We start from the raw sequence: 27,276 nt of genomic DNA, 5'->3' as shown, positions 1-27,276 counted from the left end.
CGGTGTCAGTCACGCTTACGGTGGGATCTGTACATCTCGCGGGATAAAAAAAAAATATGTAGAAACGTGCATCATCCCGTAGAGTGACGTGCTGGAGCTCTGAGCCCAACTCTAGATTGGCGTCACCGAACCTCCTTTCATCCAATGTCGCATCCATCGGCGGACGCTCTCAGTTACAATCCATACTGCCATAGCCACAGTGAAATGAAGAGAGAAAAAAAGCTCGAGTTCTCGTCCTATGTCGTGCAGTCTGTTGTTTTGGTCTCGCTTTAGCGTCACGAGTTGTGCAGATGGGACGCAACGGACGCACCATCGATCGAGATCCTGATTACGTACGTTTCCCACGCTCTCGTGTGACATTCGGGAGATGTTTTACAAGGAATAGAGTCACCAAAAAGAAAAGAATAAATGAAAAAAATACTCATGTCATCGCACAACAGGAACAGCGCGCCATTACCCGAATTTGATACCGGCCCAGTCAACCAAAAATATCTCAGACATCCTGAGGATGTTTCCGAAGGGATATTAAGACGTCCTAAAGATATCCAGAAAAGGCCGGCTGATATCCTCGGGACATCACGGGTTCTGCCAAGCGCGTATCCCAGGACCTCCCAACCAAGTCCTGAAGATGTCACCGTATACATTTGCAGGACATTGTTCGGACAAATTTTCACGTACGTTAGGGACTCGCCTATGGGAGTTGCCTATCTGTTCTGACGTCTGTGATGATTCTGTCGGATGTGTTGTACAGGAGGATTGTTCTGTGCTCCAGATTAATGTTATCATTTGCGTGATCCATTGGCGTGTGTGTCGCGAGAAACATACTGATGACATGGAACAGAAAGCCCAAATTAGATTTCTTTATTTGATTCTCTTGCAACTGTTCACACATGGATAAAATAAACAAACTGAGTTAATACTGGGCAGATCTCTGCAAATTCTGCAAGAATGAACAAACAATTGTTCTTAGAAAAAAGAAAGAATCACATTTGTATGAGCTTATATAACAAAAAGGAGTATACAAGTAAGCTACAATTTCCATGTTAAACTACATATACTAAATGAAATAATAATGTCACATAGTTTTAACCATGAACTAGAATTGATAATGAGTGCGGCTATATGGCTAGGTTGACAGGATGCTACCCTGGAAAAAAGGAAATAGAAGTGGTATGCTCTGCTGAGTGTAAACAGTGTTTAAATCAGGTCACAATACCTGAGAGAGCAATATCGCAGTATCACATGTAGCATCAGTATCACAGTCTTATCTTTCCTAACTATCCTTGTGTTTGCTGACCATGACGGAATGCAGGCCAATAAGAATGTGAACAGACCCTCGCCTAAGAGGTGGCGCAGCGTTACTGCCATGACGCACCAATGTAATCAGCAGTTTCGCCATCTGTTAACCAGCAGCTACCGTTGTTTTGCCTGCTGCAATGCTTCTGTCATGGCGCACCAACCCAACCAACGGCTTCGTCATCTGTCAACCAGTGAATGAGCCATTCGGGAATTGCGTGTATGCTGGTTAACGGATGGCGAGGCTGTTGTTTAGACTGGTGCACCATGGAAGAAGCCCTGTGGCAGGCAAAGCAATGGTAGCTGCTGGGTAACGTTCAGCGAAGCTGTCGGTTAGACTGCTGCACCATGGCAGAAACCTTGTGACACGCGACACGACGATAACACAGTGCGATCTCTTATGCGAGATTAGAGGCTCCAGAAGTGCATGCCCTCCGCACTCTCGTATTGGCTTGCATTCTGGAGGCAGTGCCTCTCTCGCTCTTGGTCAGCAATATCAATAGGAGACGTACACATCAATGTTGAGCTATACTGCTGAGGTAACATTCTCTTGTGTGATGCTGCAAAGAAAAATAAATTTACTGTAACTGTGGTTGCCAACACTGAGAGACATGTCCTGTTGTAGGTATCCGCTCCATTAACAAAGTCGGCGTGTGTGCCCCGACCTTCACGGTTCCAGTAAATTTAGTTTTCATTGCTGCGTCAAACGAAATTATGTTACTTAGGCAATACAGGTGAATAGTGTGGTGTATGTCCCGTTTTGTTCATACACTCATTGGCTAAACGACTAAACTGCTAGGTTCACAGAGAGATGGATAGGGTAAGGCACTTGACCGCAGTGCTCGAAAATGTTATATGTCATTTGCTAACTCCTGCAACACACACTAAATAGTATGGGACAACAAAATTGCTAAACAAAATATTTCAGACCTCCAGAAAGGACTTGTAGTAGAAAAAATACCAGCTCTAAAATTAGCCACAGTTGTGAACTTCACTGCCTCATGCCTGCCTCCATATCGTGACTCAGCGTCCGGTTCGAGAGTCTCATTTTTGTAGTTATTAACTCTGTGACGTGTATATGAGACCTTAACAAAAAAAAATAAATACCTTGAGGTCTGAGACTAGTACGCAAATACGAGCACACGTGCCACACACTCTTATTCTGCACAGATGTGCTGTAAAAAATGACTGTACGTCTAGATAAAATGATTATATAAAATGGTTATATCACATCAATCTATGTGACTAGAGTTGACCTTGACATCACTTGCGCCAAAGACACTACAAACAATACAATAATCTTGATGTCTGACTCAGCCTTCACTCTCGGCTTCCTTGGATTTGCATCTCTCGTTCGCATGGCGGAGCCAGGATTTGATGGCGCCTTCCACTTCTGATTTCGTTGCCGTAGCTAGCTTCTTGTCTCTTCTAACTGCCTCTGAAAAGGAAAAGGAGGTTCTGTCACTATGATGCATATAGGAAAGACAAGATACCAATCAGATGGTGACATAGTTATTCACAATGCAGCATGATTTGCACTGTACTTCTAACAGTATTGCATAGTGCCCATTGAGGAGTGAGGGAGGGCCCAGCCGTGACCCATCCTCGGGGCCCATATTTCTGCCAGCGGAGAAGTGCAACACGCTTAGATAGTTTTCGTTGATGTACAACAATCTGAACGCTTTGCGTCTTAGTCCCTGTGGGCGCACAATGGTTCAGCTTCATTTCAATGGCAGCTGTTCTTACTTCCTGAATAGAGTACCGTCATTGATGGAATATCACAATTTATGGCATAAATTGCCATGAAAGGACCGGAGAGAAAGCTGGAAAATATGTGTATGTGAGTGAAAAGTGAATTAAAAGTAAGTGGAACTTGGCAGTGGAAGTTACTTTGGCAAAGTTAGCTGAAAAAGAAACGAGTTCCTCTGAAAGTTACCACGGCTCAAAAGCAACGAGTTAAGTTACAAGTAGGGGTGTGCGAATATTCGAAATTTCGAATACGAATCGAATATTAAATCTGAATTATTCGTATTCGAATCAAGGGCTAAGTATTCGAAAATTTTCGAATATTCGAAACCGTTTTTGGGCGTATCGGAGATAAAAAGAAATTACAAAATATAACGCTCGAAGTCATCGCAAGAGCACGGCACTCCGTGGAGCACGGTTTCAGTTTTCGCATAGTTTCGCTTTTGTTTCAACCGAATTGTCATTGGCATTTCAACATGGCTGCCACTCTCGTGTTCGCGGCGGGCTTGTCTTCCGTGTTTTAACTCTTCACTGGTTAAGCGTGAACGCAGTTTGTTTCGCCTGTTTCACCTTTCAAGTTCAAGACATGCGAGACACGTCCGACGCTGAGGATGACGTCGAACCCTCTGTTACGAAGCTCAAAGAACGCAGCAGCATCTGGAAGTACTTTCGCAGAGCTACGCGTTCATCGGCGGAGTGTGATGCATGCAAGTTCGTATTGCAAACGCCGACAGGCACAACGACGCCTCTCGTAAACCACCTTAAGCGTCATCCTGCCGTTTTGAAGGAGTATAACGACCTACAACAAAAGGCCAACGCAAAGGCATCCAAAAGAGATCAGCCTACGCTCAAAGACTTGCTACGTGGTACGGAACCTCTGCCGGCGAAGAAGAGATGCGCTCTCAACAGCAAGCTCACAGCAATGGTGGCCCTTAACCTTCAGCCGTACAGTATTGTGGAGGACCGTGGATTCAGAGAACTGATGTCGGAGGCCGTCCCAAGTTACCGCTTGCCGTGCAGATCTACGCTGAAAGGACTTATATTGGACGAACTAAACGCCCATGCCACATGGTCTCACCGACTTCGAGCAAAGTGCAAACAATGTTGCAGCCACCTCATCACAGGTGTGAAATGCATTTGACAACTTGGCAAACTCAGACGAAGTGTTTGAACCAGAAAGAGAAGTTGAAGGATATGCAAATGATGTGCTGTTGAAAAGGGACTTGAGTCCCTGTCAGTGGTGGCAGACGACAGGTCGATTCAGCTACCCACACCTTGCACAACTTTGCTATCGTTACTTGGCGATCCCAGCTACCTCCGTACCAAGTGAGAGGGCATTCTCTGCTGCCGGGGCTGTGGTGTGTGCACGAAGGGGAACGTCTGTTGTCTGAGCACGTGGAACAGCTTGTCTTTCTTCATAATAATTTGTGAAATTTCAACTTCTTTTGTGTTGTGTGTGTTGAACTTGCGAGTTTGAGCCCCAAAACTGGGCTACGGTCATTGACAATTACTAGTCACTTCATTTAGTTTCTTTTACAATGCATGGAAAATTTGAAAGTTCCGCAGTCCATGAAAATAAAAACACGATCGTTACTTGATAACAACTGCTTTTGTCTACTATGCTCCATGCATGTGCACATACTGTATGCCGATGATTAGATATTCGATTCGATGTTCGACCAAAATTATTCGTATTCGATTCGAAATTAGAAATCCACTATTCGCACATCCCTAGTTACAAGATATCAAGAATAGGAGCTTAGGTACTGTAACGAGGTACTTGTGAGGAGGAACCTCAAACTCTGGGCCTTACATCTTTCAACACACATTGCACAGTATAAAGCATTATGGTGAGATAAAAATTTTACTTGAACAGTACCTAAGTGATATTTTCCACTTACAAGCAGACCATGAACTGGGTGGTTTACAAGCCGAAACATTCAGCAAAAACATCATATTTAAAACAATGTTGCTATCACAGACTCTCCATAATTTAAGTTATCCCAGTTTGCTAAGTACTACTTTGTTTTCATGAGAACAGTTATCTTGAATCAGGTAGCATGAAGAGTATTCAAATATTGCAGTCACTCATGTTGATGTTTGTACTGCATGGCTGAAATGGACTGTTTTAAACAGTCCATCACTGCACAGCACCGTCAGGAGTTGACTACGTACATACACAGTTCATTGAATTATAAACATAACATAAAAATAGACATCTTTCTGTTTCTACACTATGTCAGCAATAAGATGTTACACATGGAGTGAGTGTGAAGCAGCAGCACTGGAGGTACATATTGCACATCAGTTCTGTTGCTTTGCGGATGTGAGCTATTGCATGTTTAGTATGCTTGGTAGCAACCTTGATACTTACGAAAAATAAGGGGAGGGAACTTCAGCATGCTGAACTTCCGTTTTCCTTTCTGTCCAAGCCAGCTGTACTCCCGCGCAACCGTGTCCGTAAGCAAATATGAGAGAATGCTCCTTGTTGCATGTCTTACATCAGTCCCTCCAAGGTGCGAGAACTCGTCAACCTGTATTTTATTAACCCAAATCATCATATAACCTACTGCCACAAGGCAATAAATATATCAGCTCTTCAACATTTTCTGCTCGTGCAGTGTACTTGAAACACATGCTGTGTCTCACAAAAATACCTATATGTACGGCACTTTCACACTTAGAAAAAAATATCTACATAACGAACTCGTGTGATACACAAAACGTAAAATATAGCCTAACTTACCAGCTGGGCCTGTCGCTCTTCATTCAGAGATTTACTAAACTCCTCAAGGGCCTCTGACGTTGCAAATGCAGCTTTCACAAGGAAGTTTGGTGCAGTTTGTCCCACCGCATTGTTAACACCTTGGTTGCAGATCGCCTGAAGTACATCACTGTGCTGCTGCAGCGTGAAGCGCACAACGTGTAGAAGCCTCAAAACTTGCTTCTGAAATTCTGAAAACAGAGTAACAGCATGCTATAAAGAACGTGATAAGGCTGTCAAGTACATTGCAGTGGAATGATGCATTACTTCTATTTTTAGAGCTCTGCACATAGCAAACTTCCCATTGCAAATACTTTACGTATATTTCACTTGTACTAGGGATGAAACCTAAATAATTTCTTCAGGCAGCGAATCAAATTTTAGTAAATAGAAGAGGCCAGATTTGAATAATTTTGAATACCTCATGGTGAAATATTTGGTAGCATGATGCTTGTTCGCTTATGTTCTCCTTAAAACTTTACCCAATCCAGCCTTTTTACCCAGCATAACATGTGTGAAAGGTCCCCGTGTTGTGTAGGGTAGACTCCTTTAGTGGGTTGTACTGGATTGAGACCTAGTCAACACATTTCATGCATACTTCTTTGTGTGAATCTCCTCGTTTCTATGTTTACATTGTGAATTTCTCTGTATTATTTTGCAAACTGTGCACATTTCCATCTGTTACTGGACATGAATGTGAAATTTATTGGAACATGCGAGGCCCAGAGTAAAGCGTCGACCATGAGCTCACAAAAGTTGTAAGCTTCAATGACAGAACATTGCAAACCATATAGAGTGGACGATACCTTGCTTCAGTACTATTAAAAATTTCGAATACTGAAAATAGTTTTGTAAATAGCATCTGGGACCATTTCCATAACAGTTAAGCACAAATCTCAGACTCAGTTTCAATAGCCTTGGCTGTGTATTCAGCACACGCTTGCTGCTCATGCAAAAAGTGTTGCCAAAGGTATTGAGAATGAGCCTGAGACTCGTACTCAACTTTTAGCCAAACAGGCCCAGATATTCCTTTCATATTTGAAATTTCAAATATTCGCAGAGCTCAAGTAATTTCATTTAACAGCAACATTTTTACTTGACAGCAACTGTCATACATCTAATTAAAGACCTGTTTTAACTTTGTTAAAAGTGCTACCATCTTGATCCATGGCAGTCTTCGGCTGCTGTGTTCCTTGTATTCCAGTGTGCATTTCACCAGCTCCTAGTGTGAGCAATATGAAAATGCAGCCAATTAGCAGAAAGAACACGCACAATCATCACTAGTTCACACACCTTCAGTAGTGCTGCAATACTGTCTTTGCGTGGCCATGCAACTGGATCCTTGAGAAGGTGCATCAGCTTTGGCTTTTCCTTTGCAAATTGAGGAGTCCAAGAAAAGCATATTATTGTGGACAGCGTTTATTTTTATTTATTGCAGAGTAAAATAAATAAAATTGTTGCAGTTGAGTTACACACCCGGGCTGGCGTCCCCCCAAAGAAAGTATCTAACTACAAGATGATTAATTACATAAAGTTGGTTATCATCTCTTTAATTACAGGATTTCGCAAAAATGCGGGAGATCAGAATGAGAGACCATCCTAGTCGAAAGCCATTCCTCGTTTAAAATATCCTGGAACATACACGTGCGTGACGATATCCTACACCGGAATTTTGATACGCAAATGAACTGAAATCGCTGCGACCTGATATGCAGGGGTTCTCATTTCACATCAGGGGGCCACATGATTTGGAGCAATAGAGATGACTCAAGTAGGTTTCGACATGCAGGCCAGAAAAGCTGCTTTCCCGCCCAGATAACCCTCAGTCGGTGAAGGTGATGCACTTCTCAGGCGCGTCTTTTCTATTTTGACTCATTTGCATATTAAAATTTCAAATCAGTCAAAAACAGTCACAGCTCCCGGTGGTAACTCTGAGCTCCCTGGTGTCTGTGCTTGCTCGGGAGTGTGTCTGAGGACTTGTATCTCGCTAAGTACAACACATTGAAGAATTTTTTTTTTTTTTTGCAATTTGCTGACATGCATTGTAATGTGCCCAAAATGTAATGAACCACGTGTGCAAAAATGTCCCAACCGGTTTGAAATGAAAATCACATTAGGAAGTGACAAGGACCAAGATAACACATACACTATGGATAGGGTTCTTCGTTTTCGGGTTTTACGATTTTTGAAATTCGAGGGCTAAAAATCGGTTGCTATTTGCATATGAGAACTCGGGGAGAAATCGGGTGCTTCAATCCCTGTCTGGTATGCCATTGGGGAACTTTCAGGTGAAACGAAAGGCATATGAAACATGCCGCAGCTGTGATACTGGGACGATGAACAAGAATGTTTACAGTCCCGCTTGGAACTGGGGTAGTGAATGGCCGTGGTATTCAAACACTTGTCCGAGCTCTACAAAAGTTTGTCTATTTTTCTCCTGCAGGCGGGGATTATAAAAGGAGGACAAATAGGTTGTCACAAATAGCTCTCTTTGCTGATATTATGATTCACTTTTCTGAGGATTTACCTACAACCACAAATTGAAGGACCCCAAGGATTTCGGGTAGATATCGGGTTTTACCCGAATTCTTGAAAACTTGTTCCGGGGGGAACTATAGTGAAAAATCAGGTTTAACCAGAAAATGAAGAACCCAAACTATGGACCATGTCATTCTAGGTAAGAGTTTTTGTTGTATTTTATTGACCCATTTTCAAGGGTCACTGTACACAGGGTGTTCCACGAGCTGGTACCATGAAATTCTTAAAAAAAGATTGTACTTCAGAAAATTATGGTAGTATGTGAAATACATTAATATGGACTTTTGCTCCAGATTGCGTTCTTTTACATTCAGGCCAAGTATTAATCCAGCTAACTGTGATAGTGAAACTCTCAAATTAGCCACAACACACTATTCCAATTAGAACCACATGGTTCCCCCCCCCCCAAGTTTCTCCCAAAAAAATTTCAGAGCCAAAAATAAGCCGCTAGAGAAAGAGAGTTCACTGATATTTGTGTTAGCAGACTGCTGGCTAAGTTCAAATACTTTCATACCTGTGCAACAAGACAAGAGACCATGCCACAATGATGCCTTTTGCGTTTAGCAGCGTGTCTGACGTCACTTATGCTGAGAGTGTGGCAGCCATACGAGTCACTGATAATGATGTGCTGCCAAGGCCCTTAATCGGAATAAAAATGTATCGCTCTTTCCACTTCATTTCGATAGAGGTAGAACCAAGAGTTTCTCAAAAGCAAATTTTACCAAGCATTCCTTGCACTGCAACTGATTTTTGGCAAGCTTTTTTTGCAGAAATTTTGTGAAAATAAATGTGATTTTGATTGGTATAGTGTGTTATATTCATAGGGTTCTGAATTCACAGAAGCAAATGGTACCGTCTCATGGCGAGTGCAATTAACAAAGATAGCTCAATTAATGCATAACAACAATGGAAACAGCCTCCATCTGCAACAAAAATGTGTGTATTCCAAGCCCCATGATTTTCAAAAGCGAAACCTATCTTGAAGAATTTAATGTCATCCGCTCGTAGGCTGCATGTATAATGTCTCGTAATCTGCATGTATAATGTCGGTGCCCAAACCTAAACAAAATAAAGTGCGCTATACTGACTTGCTGTATTGCACTGCGGAAAGTTGTCAGGAACAGATGGCATGCCGACCTCATCTGGGTCAGAGTCAGATGTATCCGGCAAGGGCTGGGACTGCTGTCTCTTTTCTATATAAAATAAATAAATGTTATAAAGAATCAGCTGCAAGAACAAGAGCATCACTGGTAGATACCGAGAGGTTGTGCCTTCTGTGGAATGTTGCGATGAGATGTATATTTAGCAATACAAGTGCACTAAAACCTATTTTCAGAAATATAACGATATCCTCTCGTAGAGCACCCTTCATGTATACAGTCAGCACACAAACTGAAAAGAAACAAAGTGTGCTATACATACTTGCTGTATTACACTGTGCCAAGTTGTCAGGAATAGATGACACTATGACCTCATCTGGATCAGAGTCGGATAGAGCTGGCATGGGCTGGGGCTGCCGCCTCTTTCCTGTATAAAATAAATAAATGTTTAAAAAAATTGGATGCAAGAACAACAGGTGGGTGGTTACTGAGAAGTTTGATATGTTGTTCCTTCTTCAGAACTTTACAGTCACATGAATATTTAGCAACATCACTGCGCTACATTGTACACGACAGCTTTCATTACAAAGATATTTGCTTTATGCAACATTCCATTACGACAGTATTTTTTATGATGTGATTAGGACGTAGGATGTTCATACGCTGTGTTGTAAACGCTACAGTGTCCTCAAGGTACTGCGGCGGGTAACGCTTCCTCTTTCCAGCGTCTGTACCAGAGTCTGTATTGATGTCTGACGTGTACTGGATAACATCCAGTTTTTCATTGGCTTCCTCGTATGTTCCTGTGAAAGAGCATTCAAGTATGCAGATTGAAAAAGATGCTTCACATAGCTTTACAGATCTTCCGAACAAAGGGAATTGCTCCTATGCAGAAACAGGGCTCAGAAATGAGAACCTGATGCATTGGTTCTATCAATGCACAGCCACTTGTAAACACTGTATTGGCACTGTAAGTGGTATGCAACAGCAACTAATAAACACTGAGAAATGACCTCTTACCAAAAACTCCCTTAACTGTGATATGATAGGTCTCGAAAGGCCCAGCTATAGGAGCTCCTTTGGTGATCATTTTCCGTGCTTTGTGTGACGGGATTTTTGGCCATCGACACACAGTTCCCTTAACCCAAGAACCTGGCACAATCTCGACTTCATCTCGTTCAGTGAAGTGAACAATCACAAACATCTAGAAAGAAGCAGACAGCGAGCTAGTAAGCATATGCTGAATGATTGTTAATTGTATCACACATGATTATGTTTAATCAAATTCCGTACAATTATAAAATTACTTTTAAAAATATCAACAACCTTAGACACCAGTGAAGAACATGGCCAGCTGGTGTACCAGAAGTGTATGGCTCAGGCATTAATGAATGGGGCACTACGACTTCACAAAATATATGTCCAGCACCTGTGCTTTTCCTTGATGTGGTGCACGATGCCATACGTAGCGGATTGGCCAATTGCAGTGTTCTTAGAACTGTCTTGCGTATAGGACACTGAATCAGCACACAACATTGATATCCAGGTTCCTTCCTAGTTTGCAGCTCACATGTTAGTGTAGGAATGGAATCACTACTTGCTTGTCTTGAAATGGCAGTTTTACCATCTTCTTTACATTCCGAAACGGCCAACATTTAAGGATCGAAAGTTTTGAAACAACATAAATGCCAACGCGTGATGACTCAAATGGATGAATGTACAAACTGTCTCTTTCGCAGAACTCTCTCCCAACAATGCACATTTCCTGTGTAGACCGCAACGTTGCAAAGTTTGCAATCATCACTATATGCCCATCGACTGAGCAGCAGTTGTCGCCTTCACTTGTGCTTAAAATGTAACCTTGCACTTTTGCCTTTCGGTACTCTGGTGCTCTTGAGTCTGGCGTCACAGGTCCACTGGAGTGAGACTGACAAAACACTGTATCATTATTTTGTTGCTTTGTAGGAGCTAAAGCATGCAGCCTCTCTGAAAGACGGTTGAATAGCTGCTCAAGAGGAGTTTCACTTTTTCTTAGAAGCCGTTTGAGGAAGTGCATATTGTTCTCAAAGGGAAATGCACTGAACCTATCCAAGGCCCCTTTGTTTTTCACGTCTTGAGCAATGTGAATTAAACAATGCACATTGTAAGAAACCTGATGGTTCCCATAGAGCTTAGCAAAACATGCTACGAAATATCTCAGTAGAGATTCTGCATAATCTGCGTATACTTGACACAGTTCTTTGTTCGACAGGATAACAGCGGCGCAGTGGAACGACAGAAAATTTTCATAGTATTCTGCCGGCAAAGTATGCTTCAAAACACAGGGGCCTGTGTAAAGTAGCATCTGACGAAATTCAGTTGCCTTCCACCTGTCCAGCTCGTCCAGCGACCTCGGCTTCCGTGCAAACTCTCTCGGCACATGCTTATGAAGAGAGACATTTCGCTGAGATATCCTCTGCCTATCAGCTGGACTAACAGCACACTTAGGAGTGTTCACCCACAAGTTCAGAAGCTTCCTCATGACACCTAGGCACATCAAGTGCATGTAGTCTAAGGGAGCAGCTGTTATACAGTCGATGTGGAGGTCTGTCAAAATGGACGTGCCCTTGTGGTGCTGTGTGTCATGCTGCTGTCTGAAATTCTCATCAGTTCTGAGCGGTGCGTTCATGTCTAGGTAGCACATTCGATTATTTTTGTAGTCCCCTTCAACCATACACTTCGGGCATCCGGAGCGTGCGTTATGCCCCTTTGTCGAAAAGCAAAATGCTCGAGCAGGAGCATCGCAGATAATGCTATCTAGAACGACACTGCACTCCTGGCCTTTTATAGAAATACCACTTCGCAGGAGATGTTCTAAGTCACGAACAGTTGACGTCAGATACTCATTCGCAGATTCCGGCTTTTCTGTACCAGAATACGCTCCAACCAAAAAAGGGACTTCAGCACCAATGTCTTTGACGAGACACTGAACTGGCCAAAGCTGTAATCTCGAACTTTTACTTATGGGCAAGCCATCAATGTTCAGAGCAAGAGATATGGTTGCTGGTACAGAGGGAGCACAGTCTAGCACCGCACGGATACCTTCCGAGAAACCGAAGTGACAGTACTTCCCATTCCCCATTGTCACTATCTGAGACGCTGTTCCGCGCGGAGTTTTTAGGAGCGTCCTTGCATCGCTTGGAAAATCTGAATGACATGAGTGGGTTTTCAAGCACTTCAGAAGATCACTCAAGGCTGCCTGTGTCACATTATGCTGAACAGCCCACTTTCGAATTTGATCTAGCAAGCTGTCAACACCGTGATCACCTGAGTCAGCGTACGACGCAGTTTCTTCGACCGCTGTTGATCCAAGATCCTCAGTTGCAGCTGATACCTCAGATTGCAGTGTAATATTCTCAGACAATGAATCTAAACGCGAAAAGGAAACTTCTGACGAATCGAACGCTAATGGGGTTTCAACGCGTTCGTCATCTGACTCGGTGGAAGATGGTTCCTCAAATTCTCTGTCTATTTCAACTGGATACACAGGAACGTTATCCACAATCGTTTCTGACAGCACATTGAGCCCGCTCGTCGAAGGAACCGAGGCGGTATCGCTGGAGAGCGTAGCAATTGCCTGTTCGCATGTACGGTGTGCACGGTCATACACATAGCGTCTACTCTTGAATTTCGGCATTTCGCACTCAAGCAATTCACATCCTATATTAGAAATAGAAGTACCTCGAAAACGTGCCACGGGTGAACAAGGTGGAAGCACAAAGCAGAAGCACAACGCAGAACCACTTCTGAAACTGCGAGAGGAACTCGCCGCGCAGCAAACTAGAACACAACTGCGGTTGATGGCGATGCGATGGGCTTCCCGTAAATCCGCGCCGGCGCTGAATCGAGTAGATTGCGGTTTCGAACTCGCTTGATCACGCTCACAATCTATTCCTGAATGACTGCTTCTGTGTCACCTGTGTCTGTAGTTACATAATGAATTATTCAGCGCCACTGGAAATGTACAGTCCAACCATCAATGTTGCTCAGAACGAAATTAACGACTGAATACGACAAAAACGATGATTACAAGTTTAATCGAATTCACAATTACCGAATCCATGCAATCTGCCATTTCATGCAATTTTAAAAAGGTGTGCACGGATATTGCAAATACCTGGCATCATATTACCGTTGTTCCATGTGCATAATCCCACAGACGTCCACAGGATATCAGAAACAGATCAGGTTTTGGGACATGTCTAGGAGATCCAGAAAAACGTCTGATTAACGTCTTCAAGACATCCTGTGGTGACCAGGACATCAGGATCAGATCGGGATATCCTCAGGACGTTGGTGGTTGTGTGGGGGACGATCATTTTCGTTTCCGACAATGGAGGACCGTGGTACGCGTTTCCGTTATCGCTGCCATCTCCAATTTCGGTAATGCAACATGCAAACTTTTCTGTTTCCGATACCATTACCGTGCCTAGGTTTCCCTCTCTCTTCCCCCACTACGCGCTTCGAGAAAGAAACCGCCGCTCCACGACGCGGTTGCTGGTGCTGCAGGTGCAGGCGACAGCAGTTTCGGTTTCGGTGTCACGGAATCAGTCGGAGTTATAATTCGTACGTGTGCATCTTGCGTAAGCTGTATCAACGTAGTCGTACATGAATACATTGTGAGCTATCCGGACCTATCTCAGCATATACGAATGTGGTGGCGTGGTGCATGGCGTGGTGGCATTAGGTCGATTAGGTGGCGGCGAATGGAAAGAGCCACTGACATCAACACCATAAAAGAAAATGGCGTATTTCGTGCAGTTCTGCACTTCGCAAAGAATCTGAAGATTGATCTTAGATGTCAGCACGGACTCTCTATAGAAAGTGAGCTGATCAGAGAAGAACATCGTACCTGACAAAGAACAGGCATCAAATCTGGTAAAGCATTGATCACTACCTCTCACTCACAATGTTCTAGAAGTGCGCCGTTCCAATCTGACCACGTAGCATATTCCGGAGTCAGTACTGCCCGCTCAATAATGTCTCGCACTGCGACTGCGGTTGAGACGACAGAAGAAGTAAAGACACTCGAACACACGGGTGTCGTACTGAAACTACGAAAACCGAAACCGGCAAGTCGTCGCAAAGTTGTTTGGCGCGAAGACACTGTCGACAATGAACATATGAACAAAAAGAAGTCTAAATGCTGCTGTATCTATGAGAAACCCAAGGCTTTTGGGGAGAGCTCGTCAGAATCGAATGATGACGAAACCGACTGCTGTAGAGGGCATGTTGAACGGAGGCAAAAGTCAAAACCAGTATCAACTGAAGTTGAAGCTGTGCAGCAAGCTGAAGGACATCCTGTTGTTGCTGAGGCATCTGGAGACAGACCTGAGGAACGGAGGCACGTTATGTGGTCCGAGGACACGGTCGACAACGAGAACATGAACAAGAAATCGTCGAAATGCTGTTGTATCTATCAGAAACCAAAGAAATTCGACGAAAGCTCGTCAGAAAGCGAGGACGATGACTGCGGACAGCATAGAGGACATGTTGAAAGAAAAAAGAAGCACTGCCTTCCTGTGGATGATGACAATGTTGAGATGTGACGAGTTGTCACCCGTAATTTGGTGAATGACGAAATGGTGGCCGTATTGAATGGATGCCTGAAAACTATTGGAAACGTAAGAGTTTTAGATAGCTAACCTAATCGAAGCTGCAGCTCAGTCTTTGATATAAAATTAATACCTGTTCTTGAGACAAAATGCGTGAAAAAGCAAAAAGCAACATTTCATGAGGCTTTTGTTTCAGCAGAAAACGTCGATGGCCAGCATTATGTCATGTATTTGAAGCTTCAAATTTGTGGTTGAGCCTTTGGAATGGTTGTAAACAATGTACTGCCCAACGAAACATGATAAAAATTTCTGTGTGTGCAACAGTGAGGCATCACTATCTTATGCTTTTTGCTTGAAATACATGAATAGACAAAACATACAATCATGAAAGAAATAGTCAGAATAGAGTTCAAACGGTTAGGTGCATCTAGATTTATTGATGAGCCCGAGAATTTGAACCCTATTCAGGATACACTGGCTTTTGGCTTGCATAGGTGCATGCTTTTGATTGCTTAATGTTTGGAAAATGTGAAAGATTCTGTAGCATTTCCCTTCTGTAAAGTGTCAATTTTATGTGAATTGAACACCTGTCAGCAGTAGACTTGCATTCGTGCATATGCTCTGTACAGCTTGGTATATATGCTGTTGGGTGTGCAGGTGGTGCCCACAGGTTCAGCATGCTTTTACCTATGTGCATTATTACACTATTCGAGGAAAAGCAAGAATTGTACATCGCTGTGTAGTAGTTATAGTGACTGGTGTTTGCAATTTGCTTGAGTGTTTGAGAAGCTGTGTATGCCACATGGACTTTGCCTGCACGTGTACATACGTAAAGAGGCTACTAGACATAATAAAGTGAAAATGTGATGCACTGTATGTTTTTTTTTAGGAAAGTAGACTATTGTAGATGCAATATTTTTGTTTCTCTGTTTGACAAATTCTAATTTATCGATTGATTGAGCCTAATTGATTCCGTCATTTTGTGTCCCACTTAGCTCACCATGGATTCCGATCGCATGGACGCAGAAAATCGGCTACTCGCGGACGACCTTTCAAAAAAAGTGTCGCATTTGAAAAGTGTAAGAACCATGCATTTCCTCTAGGAAAGATATGTGACCCGTTTTTATTTCAAGATCTAAATTTGAACTGACCAAAAATTTTCTTGCAGCTTGCTTACGATATCGAAGTGGAAACCAAAGAGCACAACCGTTTGCTTGATAGTTTGGTAAGTGAGCAGTTTCCCGGTGCGAGCTGCATTTTCTGATGTGTAAGGTACATCCCTAAAAACTAAACCTGACCTAACCTAACCTAAATGCAAACATGAAAATGGTTTGATCCACAACATACGCACCTTATCGCATCTTGGGCCAAGCATCGCGTCTGCAAGTGAGCCCAAACCAGAGACCACTATTCAGTTCAGCGCCGTCTGATGGTATCCTCAGTGCTGGCTATACTCTCTGCAGGACAATAAGACGTTCTTTGTGTCCTGCCCAACCTATGCTTTGCACCGTCCTTTGCGTAGTATCTGTACTAAGCAGAACATATGCAGTATGCTGTACATGCAGCGGTATCAGCTGTATCATGCCAGGCATGCCAAGGGGCCTTATATCCACTATAAATTTTTTTCACAATCGAATGTGAACTGCCCGTGTATGTCAAGCCAGGGTCCACTTGTAAAAACGTTGAAGTTCCTCAGTGGTGTCCTCAGTGGCTTGAGTAGTGCTATCCTCAATGTCGCTTGTGTGTAGAGCACTGGCAAAGCTACTAAGGATGGCACTGAGGAACTTTCTCAATATTTGTGCAAGTGGACCCAGGAGGCTTTGATTACAGATCTGTGACGAGACTGCACCTTCTAAGGAATGTGTGTGAATCCTGCACAATAGAATAGTTCCCCCCCTTTCATTGGTGTCTGATAGACGAACCAAAACATCAAAAGAGTGCGCAATCTGTAAGGGTCAATTACGGTCAGTAGCATGATGATGATGATGAAGGAGAGCTAGGGACGACTGTGGAGCCGCACCTGAGTTCGATAGCACTTCAAAGTTACAGTTCCTGTAGGCCAGCTGTAGCGATGGCAAGAGGTTTCTGTGTCAGCGTACTGTCTGCAATGTATGGTCACCTGCTGGCAGGCTGTTGCAGTAGATGATTAGACAGGTGATAGGATTAGGTGAGTAGATATGATTGTTCTTAAGCTTTTATAAAGAGCAGCAAAAGACCCCTCCATAAATTTTTCATTTTTTGCTGTAGAAGATTGCATGAGAAACAACAAGCGTTCTTGCGCAAGAACAACTATCATAACTGGCCCGTAGCACACAAGGGAATTCGTTGATCTGCACCACCTCTAACGTTGCCTCCACTTCTTTTGTGGTTGAATAAAAGAATGAGTGAATTTCATGCCACTCTGCGATGCAGCGGGACTAGATAGGAGTTGGTCGTGACCATAGCAGACAAATTTTCTTTGGGGAATGTGGGCTCGTGGCTGCTCACTACGTTGTTGCTACGTCACGCTGGGCTCCCCGCATCACCACCTCTCTGCATCCCTGTGGGTGATTTTTTAGGGCATTTTTGCGCCTTGCATTACACAGTCAGACAGTGTCGGGCGGATTCAGACCCTCTGTTTGGTTTGGGGGGGGGGGGGGGGGGGCAGTTTCTTTGTCGGGGAGCATAGTGGGGAAAGGGAGAGAGGGAGAGAGGGAGATCCAATGCATAAACTGACATTGCGGGAGGGGGCGATCGCCCAATCGCCCCCCTCCCCCTGGATCCGCCACTGGACGGTGTTCACTGAACGCACTCCGCATTGCCGTACAGACCGAACCTGTGTACCTACACAAGAGATGTTCCCTGGAATACTCTACCGAACGATGAGCGAAACATCATGGCTTCCTGCCGACACGCGAGCGCTGAATGTCGTGTCTTTTCATGCTCTTCCATGCAGAATATCTTGCAGCTCAGCCACAAGGTATTCTGTAGCAGATGACAGGACCTTAGTCCAGCACTGTTTCCAGCGGTTAAAAAAATGAGGGAAGAGTGGCTAGGGCACAGGCGAGCTGGTACATGCGTAGTAACCAAACGTAGAACCCGAGACAAGGAAACAGGAAGGACGGCAAGTTCTCAGTTCTCAGCAATTCAGAACTTGTTGTCTTGTCCTTCCCGTTTCCTTGTCTCAGGTTCTACGTTTAGTTCGAAAAATCTTCTTCAAAACGTATTTATTCGTAGTTTATTCTCGTCTGCAAGCATTTTACTTTTTGAAATATCAATATAGCCAGGGGCGGATCCAGGATTTTTATGAGGAGGGGGTCCTGCCATGGACAGCATGCTAGATATGGATCTAGGGTCAATAAAACACTATGTGAAGACGGAAATTGAGGAGTGGGTCAGGACATCCAGACCCCACCCCTCTAGATCTGCCCCTGTATCTAGCCTGGATACTTTCTTAGCAGCCCTCGTACGTACCCGAAATGAAACGCGGTAATGACTTTGTGAAGCGTGTTCCCGTTGGTAAGGCTCGCTCTATGTCATGTACTCTGTGCACTGGGATGTCTCTGTATTACCTACGAATGTCTGTTCAAGTCTTTATTCCAAAGTGCCTCCTGTAATTCTCGTTCTCGTAGGGCTGGGATTTTGAAGGCTCCCGTGGCATTCTCTCTGGAAGTATGGGCCGAGTCGGCAAGCTCCTGGGTTCTAACAAAGGCAACAGAAGGCTCATGTGCTATGTTATTGTCACAGTGGTAGCGCTCGTCCTCTTAGGTTACACTTTAGCCAGTCGAGCGACTAAACGCTGAAAATGTGCTTGAAACACTCTTACGAGTGATGTACTAGATATGCATCATTGTGAAACTGTGCTAAATGAGCGAACATTTCACTGCAGGCTCAGTGGGTGCACGTGCAAATGACATGTAGCTTCGATCATTATGTGGGTATATATATATATATTAGTTTTTGCTGCATACATATGTTCTCCATCTCCTAGATATTTGGTGAGACTATTTCACTGTCTTGTGTAGACCATATTAAGATGCAAGAGGGGAGGGAATCGTCTGTCCCAGGGAAGAAACGTCTGTCCTAATTGACTTTCATCTGATCTTCTAATGGACTAATCTTCTCATATTCCTCCAAAGTACGATCGTACGATCGTAATTCTATGATGTGCATCTTTTTCTTCACCAAAGCTGAATCACATTCATGACCCCACCAACACTTCCCCCCCCACAAGTACAGTTTTGACCGGGATTGCCACTGAAGGGATATTCAAATCTGAATCATCTTGCACATATATTTGTCTTTGTTCTGCTCCAGTGTCCTAGCAACATTCCTGGCAACATCCTTCTCCCGATATTTTCTGTTTGTTGCGTATAGTAATGTGCACACCGCATATGAGTGGCATGTGCATTTGTGTCGTGTGGCACACAGAATATTCTTCGCTCCTTCTCTGTTTCTCTTGCGTTGCTCTTTGGTCCTCAGAAGCAAGGTTTTGCACATCTTCAATAGGAAATAATAAAGTGGTTTGAACACAATGTTCAGCCTGTGTTTCGTTACCTTTCCGTATTGTCCACTTTTGTCAGACATTGATTTTCTTTTGTGAGGTTTCAGGACCTCGACGTTCGACACACTTGTGGGCTCATTGGGTACATTGTGGATGTAGATATATCAGTCACAAAATTATGGCATTGCACGTTGGCGTCATTGTTTGACTAGTGGAAAATTCAACTCGCAGATCATTAGTGCCTAATATATTGGCCTGTACCTAAGAAGGGCCTTCCTTCCAATGTTTTGGAGAACGTTGAGTTGGTGTACTGCTTGAAATATGCATTTACTGTCTATTTGAACAGGGCATGGCATTATGGGGTTTGATATAAGAGAAATAAACAAAGTACCTTATCTTCGGGTAGATAACGCACGCGTTATACATTGAAAAAAGTGTTGAAAAAGGGCACTGTGCGTTTTCTACCGGTGCACATATACATGTATATGTGCACCGGTAGAAAACGCACAGTGCCCTCAGATGTATCTGAGTTTTTTTCCAGGATGATGCCGGGCAACATGTGAACTCAAATAAGTAGAACCTTGTGCAGGTTCCAATGCAGCAATCTCTTAGGAGATTATGAGGAGGTCGACCTGGGGCAACGAAAGGACACTGGACTCCCCAGGTCCTGGATGGATAGCGATGAGAGTTACCTTTCTCTGCAGTGCCATTGTTCTTGACTGATGGCGACATGGCACGCGTGAGCCAGCCTAGTGTCAGGGATGGGTTAGATTGTGCCTAAGACATAATAAATGACTTGCACTCAATGTACAAGTTTTGGATGCTGCGTTCGTTAAGGGCGATGTAGAACTGAGTTCCTGCTCAATAGTACAGCGTTGGTATATTCGGGACTGTGGTGTGCGTTATCCTTCGGTGTGTGTTATACATCGAACTTTTTCTAATTCCTGCTGATTTTAAAGGCTACACATTATAGATCGGAAAATACGGTAAATACAAATAAGACGAATAAATACTAGGATTTTTTAGGCTCATAAATCCATATGGGGGCGACACGTATCTTTGCAAATCTGTGTCATGGCTCATGCATCTCATTGGAATGCTGCCACGATGAAAATACATTGGAAAGCAAGTACTATCTGGGTGCTGTTATGTTGGTCCTTTTCTTTTTCTTTTTTGAAGTCGGACATGAAGCACACCTGCAGTGATGGCCAGTAGTTAACTACATGTAGTTAAACTAACTACCTGATTGTAGTTAAAAGTAGTTATCAACTACTTGCAGAAATGTAGTGGCAACTACTAGTTAGACTACTATTTCAAGTAGTTAACTACAGTAGTTAGGTTACTGCAGGCGCCAACTACTTCCAATTTTGCCACAAGCTTTATTGCACGATTGTGCTTCCGACTTTTACCTTGAGCTACTTGTTTGATGAGAACGGAGATGCATGTGTACTAAATCTTCTTTTATCACTGCTTGTGATTCATATTTAAGTGTCCAAGAACACTATAGAATGGGATTGGTGTTGATGTACAATGTTAAGTAGTTATAGATGTAGTTAAAATACATTGCAGTAGTTAAAGAAGTAGTTTTAACTACCTCCCCTGAAAAGTAGTTGAACTACTAGTTAAACTACTCCATTGTGAAGTAGTTATAGTTAAACTACTGTAGAAGTAGTTAGTGGCCATCACTGCACACCTGTACCTTGTGTAAGCTGCTAACTCCAAAAATGACTGCACAAATATTCCTTGCTTTTTAGGATTTTAATGATGTTATAAATAATGTAACATGAAGTAAGCAACACACTTTCATGCCAGTGATCATCTTTTATAAAATTATGTACAATATGTATTTTGAAGAAGTAATTCAGTGGTCCACCACTGGAATCACCAGTGAAGGCACTTATGGTGGCAGCATAAAAAAGTAACATATTTACACAGCTTTACATCACATATACACATTTTTGCACACTTCTCCAACTTGTTCATTTTTACATTCTGTCAAAAATGCTGACTAATATTGCCAGGTGTCAAAGTGCCACGACGCTGGTCGACATGGTTCCTCGTCGGCAAACATTTTAGCTCCATACACCATGGCAACTGGCTGCAGTTTTCTATGTGAAATTGGCAGGCTTTCAACTAACTTACAGGAACTACTTAACTAGCTACGTTCGCGTACCACTGACGACATAAATAAAATAAATAGCATCGATGGCCCTAGTCTAAGTACAGATTGGCCATTTTGAGTTATTTACAAACATGCTTTAAGATATGAAACCATCATATCATTGGAAGACAAACACAGTAAAGTTCTTCTGTACGTTCTTATGTACGACCGCACTTCTGCAGACTGCAACCAGTATTGCACTGCTTATGCGAGGGTGGTGCGAAGTGAGGCAAGGCAGCACGATAGGCGCACCAATGGTGGTGGTGTCACTTCACTGTCCTCTTATCACTTTTTAGTTCTCAGCACATATCACGTGCACTGACGTAGTCCTCCTTCACGCTTTGGAATCCCACTTTAATCGCTCTGAGGTACACGGCCTGCACGTACCCGATCCTGGAAACAGTTCCAGAGTGGTTGTTTGGTTAGGCGTATCACAGGGTTGATGCAGAGCATTGCACATCCTAGGAAGTGTGAGCCTGCACACTTGTTTGACTACATAAGCTGTTTTTGTTTTGTGCAGCTCATCTTGCACGAAGTGTGAGCCACAGCACTAGTAGTAGCACCGTCGTGAGGGTGCCAGTGATGGCACTCGCTGCCGAAGTGTCGCTGCTGCCCGGAATTTCGTTCAGCCGTGGTCGACCTGTAATAAGATATGCCAGGAGTGAAGTGATGGTACATATTACATGTATTCATTGCATTATCAATGCCGGCAGCGTAACTGATCTATTTGCGATCGTGTGAACCACACATGCTGCTCATGATTGCTGTGCTGTCCTTTAGGTCCCTTTTTAGAGGAGTAAGTCAAACAGGTATGTCTAGGGCCTTTTGTTTCAGGGTTAAAACAAGATGTACTAGCTTTTACTCCTCAATTTGCATCATCACTGCTTAGGGGAAAACCAGAAAAGCACAGAAAATGAATTTGGCAAAGTGCAAAGTGTTTTTTTTTTCTTCACCCTAACATCTGCTGTTACATGTGATATCGCCCGATTGTAGCCTATTTTGTAGCTCCCGAAATAAAGCCCAATTTTTGTCCTTCCAATTACCAAAGAACCCAGAGTCTGAAAACACAAGGGCCTAGGAACGTTACAGTGATGAACGTAGTATGTACATGACTGACGTCAAAATAGGGACAGTGGTAGGCACTACATGGAAATCCAACATTACTGTGGTATGCTGCAAAACATACCCAGAATTTCACAACATATATATAACTGACAAGGTTGCATAGTCTTTTTCACATTGCACATTTGTTGTCAAAGGTTCTCACATGATGACCGGGTAATATTTGGGGTGGAACCTACCTGTGATAGGTTTCCAGGATTTGGTGCTGGGATTCTGGGTCTCTGCGTGATACCAGTAAGGATCGTGGGTGTTTGGACGTAGAGGAGGCACCATGGGGCTGGCAGGATGAGAGGGGGCTTTGCGAGGGGGTGGAGGAGGGACGTAAGCTGGGGACAGCAGAGGCGTGTTGCAGGAAGCTGTGAGGAAGGCAGAGGAAAACGGTTAATGTCATCAGTGCTGGATTGCAATCGTGGTGCTGTACTGTTATAATGTGTGTTACATGAAGGCTTCAAAACTGAGGTATTGAGGAAGTGGGCTGATTTGTACCTCGCTTGCTTATCTTCATTCCATAGAGGAGAGGGTTTTCACCACGAATACAGCTTTCGCCCGCTTCCTTGATGTAGGCTTCATCGCCATTGCGAATAATTTTGCCGGTCTGGAAAGAGACAGAAGGCTATGAGGAAATGCTGCTCGGTTACACCTTGATCGTATCGTCTGCTTGCAAAGCCTGTCCCTCTACATTTCCCCACATGACATTTCCATCAGGCAACTTACAAAGCACTGGAAGCCCGGGATGTCTCGGCGTTGTGTGTAAGTGAAGGTCATGCCATCTTCTTCCCAGCTTCCGAGGCAACGGTATTCCCGTTCTGCATTGTGGAAATGCATTTTATTACATAAAAATTGTAAAAATTCGAAAACCTAATTTTCTTTCCATTAGCCACACTAGGAGTTGATTTCCAAAATGAGCCAAGTCGTAGTTTGCAGAATTGAGAAAAAGACGGTTGCATGCACTCGTTTAACTCATTTCCCCAGAAACCTTGTTTTTTGTGCCATAATGTTCACTGGAGGCCTCTAGGGCTACTGCGGCCTAGAGCACTGGACGGACCGCATTCTTAGGCCCGTGCCCAGTCTCTGCGTCAACCTTCCGTTTACCCATCCCAATTTCAGCAAAAAAATGGCTCGCTCATTTTGGAACTCAGCTCTGAACATGTCGAGTGTTACCTTCGTAGACATGCGTTTTGTTGTCGCAACTGCTGACTGTGTAGAACATGATGTCTGGGTTGTTGCAATCGGATGCCACTCGAGCGCACAGCCCTGCCGCTCCAGGAATCACTCCGCTGTAGTCACCCGTGATGGGACAGGCAGAGAGGGTCGTAGAGTGAAGCTCTGTTGGAGGGTGAAGAAAACATGATTAACCTGTGCCCGTGTGATGAACTTAACTAGCAGGACACGGAAAACATCATACAGTGACTTACTTCCTTGTGTAATCCACGGGGAATCCTTGAACTGAGTCTGGTCTTCGCATAATGACTCTGTGAACTGGCTGCTGGGGTTGGAGCCTGCAAAGTGAAAGATTCTCTCAGGTGAGGCGACAGAGCAAGCAACTCCCAGGCTTCACTTCGATCCTGATACTTAGGCGAATTCAGTTTTAGAAATGCCACATGAAATGCAGCAAGGAGATTTGCGGCTTACCAAGTTGGAACTCAAGAACGTTGAATGCCCTCCTTCGAAGCCACATGCAGTAGTACAGCTCTTCTCCACTGTTTGAGAAAGAAATCAGAAAGAAGATTTGCATCAGAAGGCTGGTCTTATGTTGCACTTTGAAGAAAGAAAAAAAGAAACACATCAAAAAACGAAAAAAGAAAAAGATATGGCATATTATTTGATTGACTAGTACATTAACAGTGTATTCACACGAGTGATGTTCCCCAGAATACTGCAGTGGAAGATGCGAAAAACTGCATAGCTTTATACTTAAAAGCGGTAAAAATCTTGACAGTGCGGAACTTAAGAACGGGCACACACAACACTGAACATTCAACAGATGGATTTTAATGATGCAACAGCACAGTATTTATGGCTTAATTTGTGTGTTTCCATTGCCAACCACCAACAAGCCCGAAATCCTTGGTCATAGCTTTCTGCTGCTACTTAAGCGCGAGCGCTCGACGTCACGTATTTTCGTCTGCTCCAATACTAACCCTGCATTGCCCTGTGAAACATCTTGCGGAGCACTCACAAAATCTTCCGTAGCAGACGACAGGAAAGAACGCAGACGATGTCTTCTGCTAAATGCGCGATACGCCAGCCCTGATATTCCGGCACCGTGCGAATGCTCAACACCGCTTCTGCCCCGTGAGCAGTTTTATGCTTTTTCTTCCACTAGAATATTCCGCGGGGATGTCGCCCGTGTGAATACGCGGTAAGTTCCACAAGGTGTTGTGCTGACACAAATCGTGCTGCGTCTGCAGGTTACCTATAGCGCGCATATTTTTTAATGCAGTTGTAATTACCATTGCGTCACGGCGTGTACCGTGAGACGGTCATTGGGCGTGCTGTTCTGGCGTGCCACGCAGCGCGCAGTCAGCGTCACGAAGCGCGTCGTATCGCGGAACACGAAGGTCCCACCTTCGATGCGAACTCGTTCCCAGGGTCCCTGACTCCATTCCGGGAATCTGCAACGGGCTGCATCCACTACTGTTGGCAGCCTCTTTTCTTCCACTACGAGAAAAGTGAAACCAAAACCAATCAGTGCCACGTGACGTCTGATCAACATCGACAATACGCGAAACTCAAACACAAAAACACAGAACTGTGCGAAAAATTATATACCACAAGCCTCTTAAATAGAAAATAATCACTTCTGTTGTTTTCAACGATGTTGAATCCAATAGAACATAGAACACATCTGGCAATGCATAATGTAAAAACCCCGAGACTAGGGAACACGAAGGGACAGACACACACAGACAGATTTTTTCTTTGACATTTGACAACTTGAAAATGGGACTGGGACGTTGTACCGCCATTTTCGCCTAGTTATATGCACCGCACTGGATTCGATTGCTGCAGCACTAAATCTCCGTCGCTAAGGTAAAATAGTGGCAGTTGACTGTTCTTGGTCCCAGTCAATATCGCTCCGTTTGCTCTTAGTTTATCGAAACGGCAGCCGTCTTCTTTGCACTGTCGTCCGTGAGTCCTGTGCAAGCTTTGGGGGAGTGGAGAACAGGAGTAATTCCTGAAAAATTTAGTCGCCCGAATACTAGCTTCGCATTACCTTGTAAAACGTTCTAAAAATAATCAGGAAGTGTATGCAACTTCTGCCAATTTTCGACTTTCGGTTATTGCAAGCTGCAATTTTTTGTTCATTTTTATTTCTTTGAACTTTTATCAAAACTTACCAGGTGTCAGCACCAGCGCTTCGTAACCGCTCATAGCAGAAGTAAGCTGCGTCGTGCATGTCGAATCCGACGATAAAGAGACGTGAACTCGTCCCGTCCCAGGTTCTTCGCGGTACAACTGGAAGAAAACGAAAGCAAAACTAAAGTTAAGCCTAATCCGTGCAGACGACACTCAAAGGATCAGATAGCTGGTAATGTTCACGATGCTCGGTACAGCAGAGAGATGAAAAGAACGCATGTCATCAACGAAATAAAACGAGTCATACACGACATCACATGAATTCCGGAACTGCGCGTTATCAAAGCAATACGCGCGCAACAACGGCAATCCCTTTTCGGCATCTCTTGTTCTTGGCCTTTGTTGCCAAAGTGCCACACGGGTTATGCCGCGTCCCAGCCCTGTAATAAGCGGCCCAGGCGGCCTTTAAGTAAACACGCTAGCGTTTTTGCGTTCCATCCCGGACCATGACGACGACAGCGCTGCGCTGCGGAAGGCGGGGGCGCTCTGAGGCGACCCCCCGCTCCAGTCAGTCGTGCGAAATGACTGTGTTGGTTTTTGGGCGCTTTCTCTCTGTGATCGGGATTACAGGGGTTTGTAGAGGAGGGCGGACCTCAGAAGGCAGAGGTCACATATTTGTGTGTCTGTGTGGAAAAGCGCGAAAATATGCCGTTGCGGATGCGCTTTCGGCGAATCGGAGGGACATGCGTGGGTGGTATATGACGTGGGAAAAACTTAGTTCCGGTTTTTATTTGATGACTGGAGCTGACGTGGCCGAGCATGCTTTCCACTTTATCTTTCTTTCTTTTTCTTGAACTGGGAATTAAAATGGAATGGTGACTGCATGATTTAATGCCGGTACATAGACTCAAATTTTTCCGATAAGGCGTAAAGTTTTATGGCTGTGGCATCATATAATTGTCTACAAGAACATAAAGGTAGAACGTCCAGCGTGCCAGTGTGATATTGTGTTGCGGTCGGAGCTCCTGGCTGAGGGCAGCTTACGGCCGCACGCGCTGGGGCAGGATTCAAATCAGTTTGAAGCAAGTGTTCATCTTGCCCTCGTAGAAAGCGCGCTACGAAGAGGCCTTGAAACTGCGCAAGTAATCCACCTCTCCATCTATCTCAATCCC

The 27,276-nt window shown here is 44.0% G+C and overlaps 4 protein-coding genes and 1 long non-coding RNA gene across 8 annotated transcripts in view; 3 read left to right on the top strand and 2 right to left on the bottom strand.

Annotated features, from left to right (window-relative positions):
- Window positions 1–844: 844 nt before the first annotated feature.
- Window positions 845–13,703, bottom strand: LOC135391255 (uncharacterized). Of its 3 annotated transcripts, none has more exons than XM_064621428.1 (10): window positions 13,601–13,703; window positions 10,465–10,648; window positions 10,107–10,247; window positions 9,767–9,871; window positions 9,433–9,537; window positions 7,100–7,177; window positions 6,936–7,028; window positions 5,789–5,997; window positions 5,417–5,576; window positions 845–2,734 (listed from the first exon to the last, which is right to left on the bottom strand). In XM_064621428.1, the coding sequence occupies exons 2-10, from the start codon at window positions 10,646–10,648 to the stop codon at window positions 2,610–2,612; spliced, it is 1,200 nt and encodes a 399-aa protein (XP_064477498.1). In that variant the 5' UTR covers window positions 13,601–13,703; the 3' UTR covers window positions 845–2,609. The 3 variants fall into 3 exon arrangements, with proteins under 3 accessions (XP_064477498.1, XP_064477497.1, XP_064477499.1); XM_064621427.1 differs by lacking the exon at window positions 13,601–13,703 and adding an exon at window positions 13,165–13,268; XM_064621429.1 differs by lacking the exon at window positions 13,601–13,703 and adding an exon at window positions 13,165–13,268 and having other exon boundaries at window positions 6,963–7,028.
- A 484-nt stretch (window positions 13,704–14,187) lies between these two features.
- On the top strand, window positions 14,188–19,552 carry LOC135391254 (BET1-like protein). The gene is made up of 4 exons (XM_064621426.1): window positions 14,188–14,361; window positions 16,034–16,117; window positions 16,207–16,263; window positions 18,650–19,552. Exons 2-4 carry the CDS (start codon window positions 16,040–16,042, stop codon window positions 18,818–18,820), a joined length of 306 nt encoding a protein of 101 aa, XP_064477496.1. The 5' UTR covers window positions 14,188–14,361; window positions 16,034–16,039; the 3' UTR covers window positions 18,821–19,552.
- Window positions 14,360–15,905, top strand: LOC135391253 (uncharacterized). Its single transcript, XM_064621425.1, has one exon. The coding sequence runs from the start codon at window positions 14,463–14,465 to the stop codon at window positions 15,030–15,032; it is 570 nt and encodes a 189-aa protein (XP_064477495.1). The 5' UTR covers window positions 14,360–14,462; the 3' UTR covers window positions 15,033–15,905.
- Window positions 19,553–21,260: 1,708 nt separating the features above from the next.
- LOC135391251 (uncharacterized) overlaps window positions 21,261–27,276 on the bottom strand; it is a 34,586-nt gene continuing 28,570 nt past the window's right edge. For both annotated transcript variants that reach the window (XM_064621423.1, XM_064621424.1), the window contains exons 6-14: window positions 26,146–26,263; window positions 25,258–25,465; window positions 24,437–24,504; window positions 24,220–24,303; window positions 23,966–24,130; window positions 23,519–23,610; window positions 23,291–23,399; window positions 22,984–23,160; window positions 21,261–22,322 (exon numbers count right to left, since the gene is read on the bottom strand). In XM_064621423.1, the coding sequence (XP_064477493.1) occupies window positions 22,204–22,322; window positions 22,984–23,160; window positions 23,291–23,399; window positions 23,519–23,610; window positions 23,966–24,130; window positions 24,220–24,303; window positions 24,437–24,504; window positions 25,258–25,465; window positions 26,146–26,263 (1,140 nt within the window). In that variant the 3' untranslated portion in view covers window positions 21,261–22,203. The remainder of the gene's footprint in view (window positions 22,323–22,983; window positions 23,161–23,290; window positions 23,400–23,518; window positions 23,611–23,965; window positions 24,131–24,219; window positions 24,304–24,436; window positions 24,505–25,257; window positions 25,466–26,145; window positions 26,264–27,276) is intronic.
- The window catches only part of LOC135391252 (uncharacterized), a 79,039-nt gene continuing 77,536 nt past the window's right edge, over window positions 25,774–27,276 (top strand). Inside the window, exon 1 of the long non-coding RNA XR_010421897.1 lies at window positions 25,774–25,837. This is a non-coding gene — a long non-coding RNA (uncharacterized LOC135391252). The remainder of the gene's footprint in view (window positions 25,838–27,276) is intronic.

This window comes from Ornithodoros turicata, chromosome 4 (assembly GCF_037126465.1).
Source record: "Ornithodoros turicata isolate Travis chromosome 4, ASM3712646v1, whole genome shotgun sequence".
NCBI classification, from domain to species: Eukaryota; Metazoa; Arthropoda; class Arachnida; order Ixodida; family Argasidae; genus Ornithodoros; species Ornithodoros turicata.
This window is presented reverse-complemented; position numbering and strand designations above follow the sequence as displayed.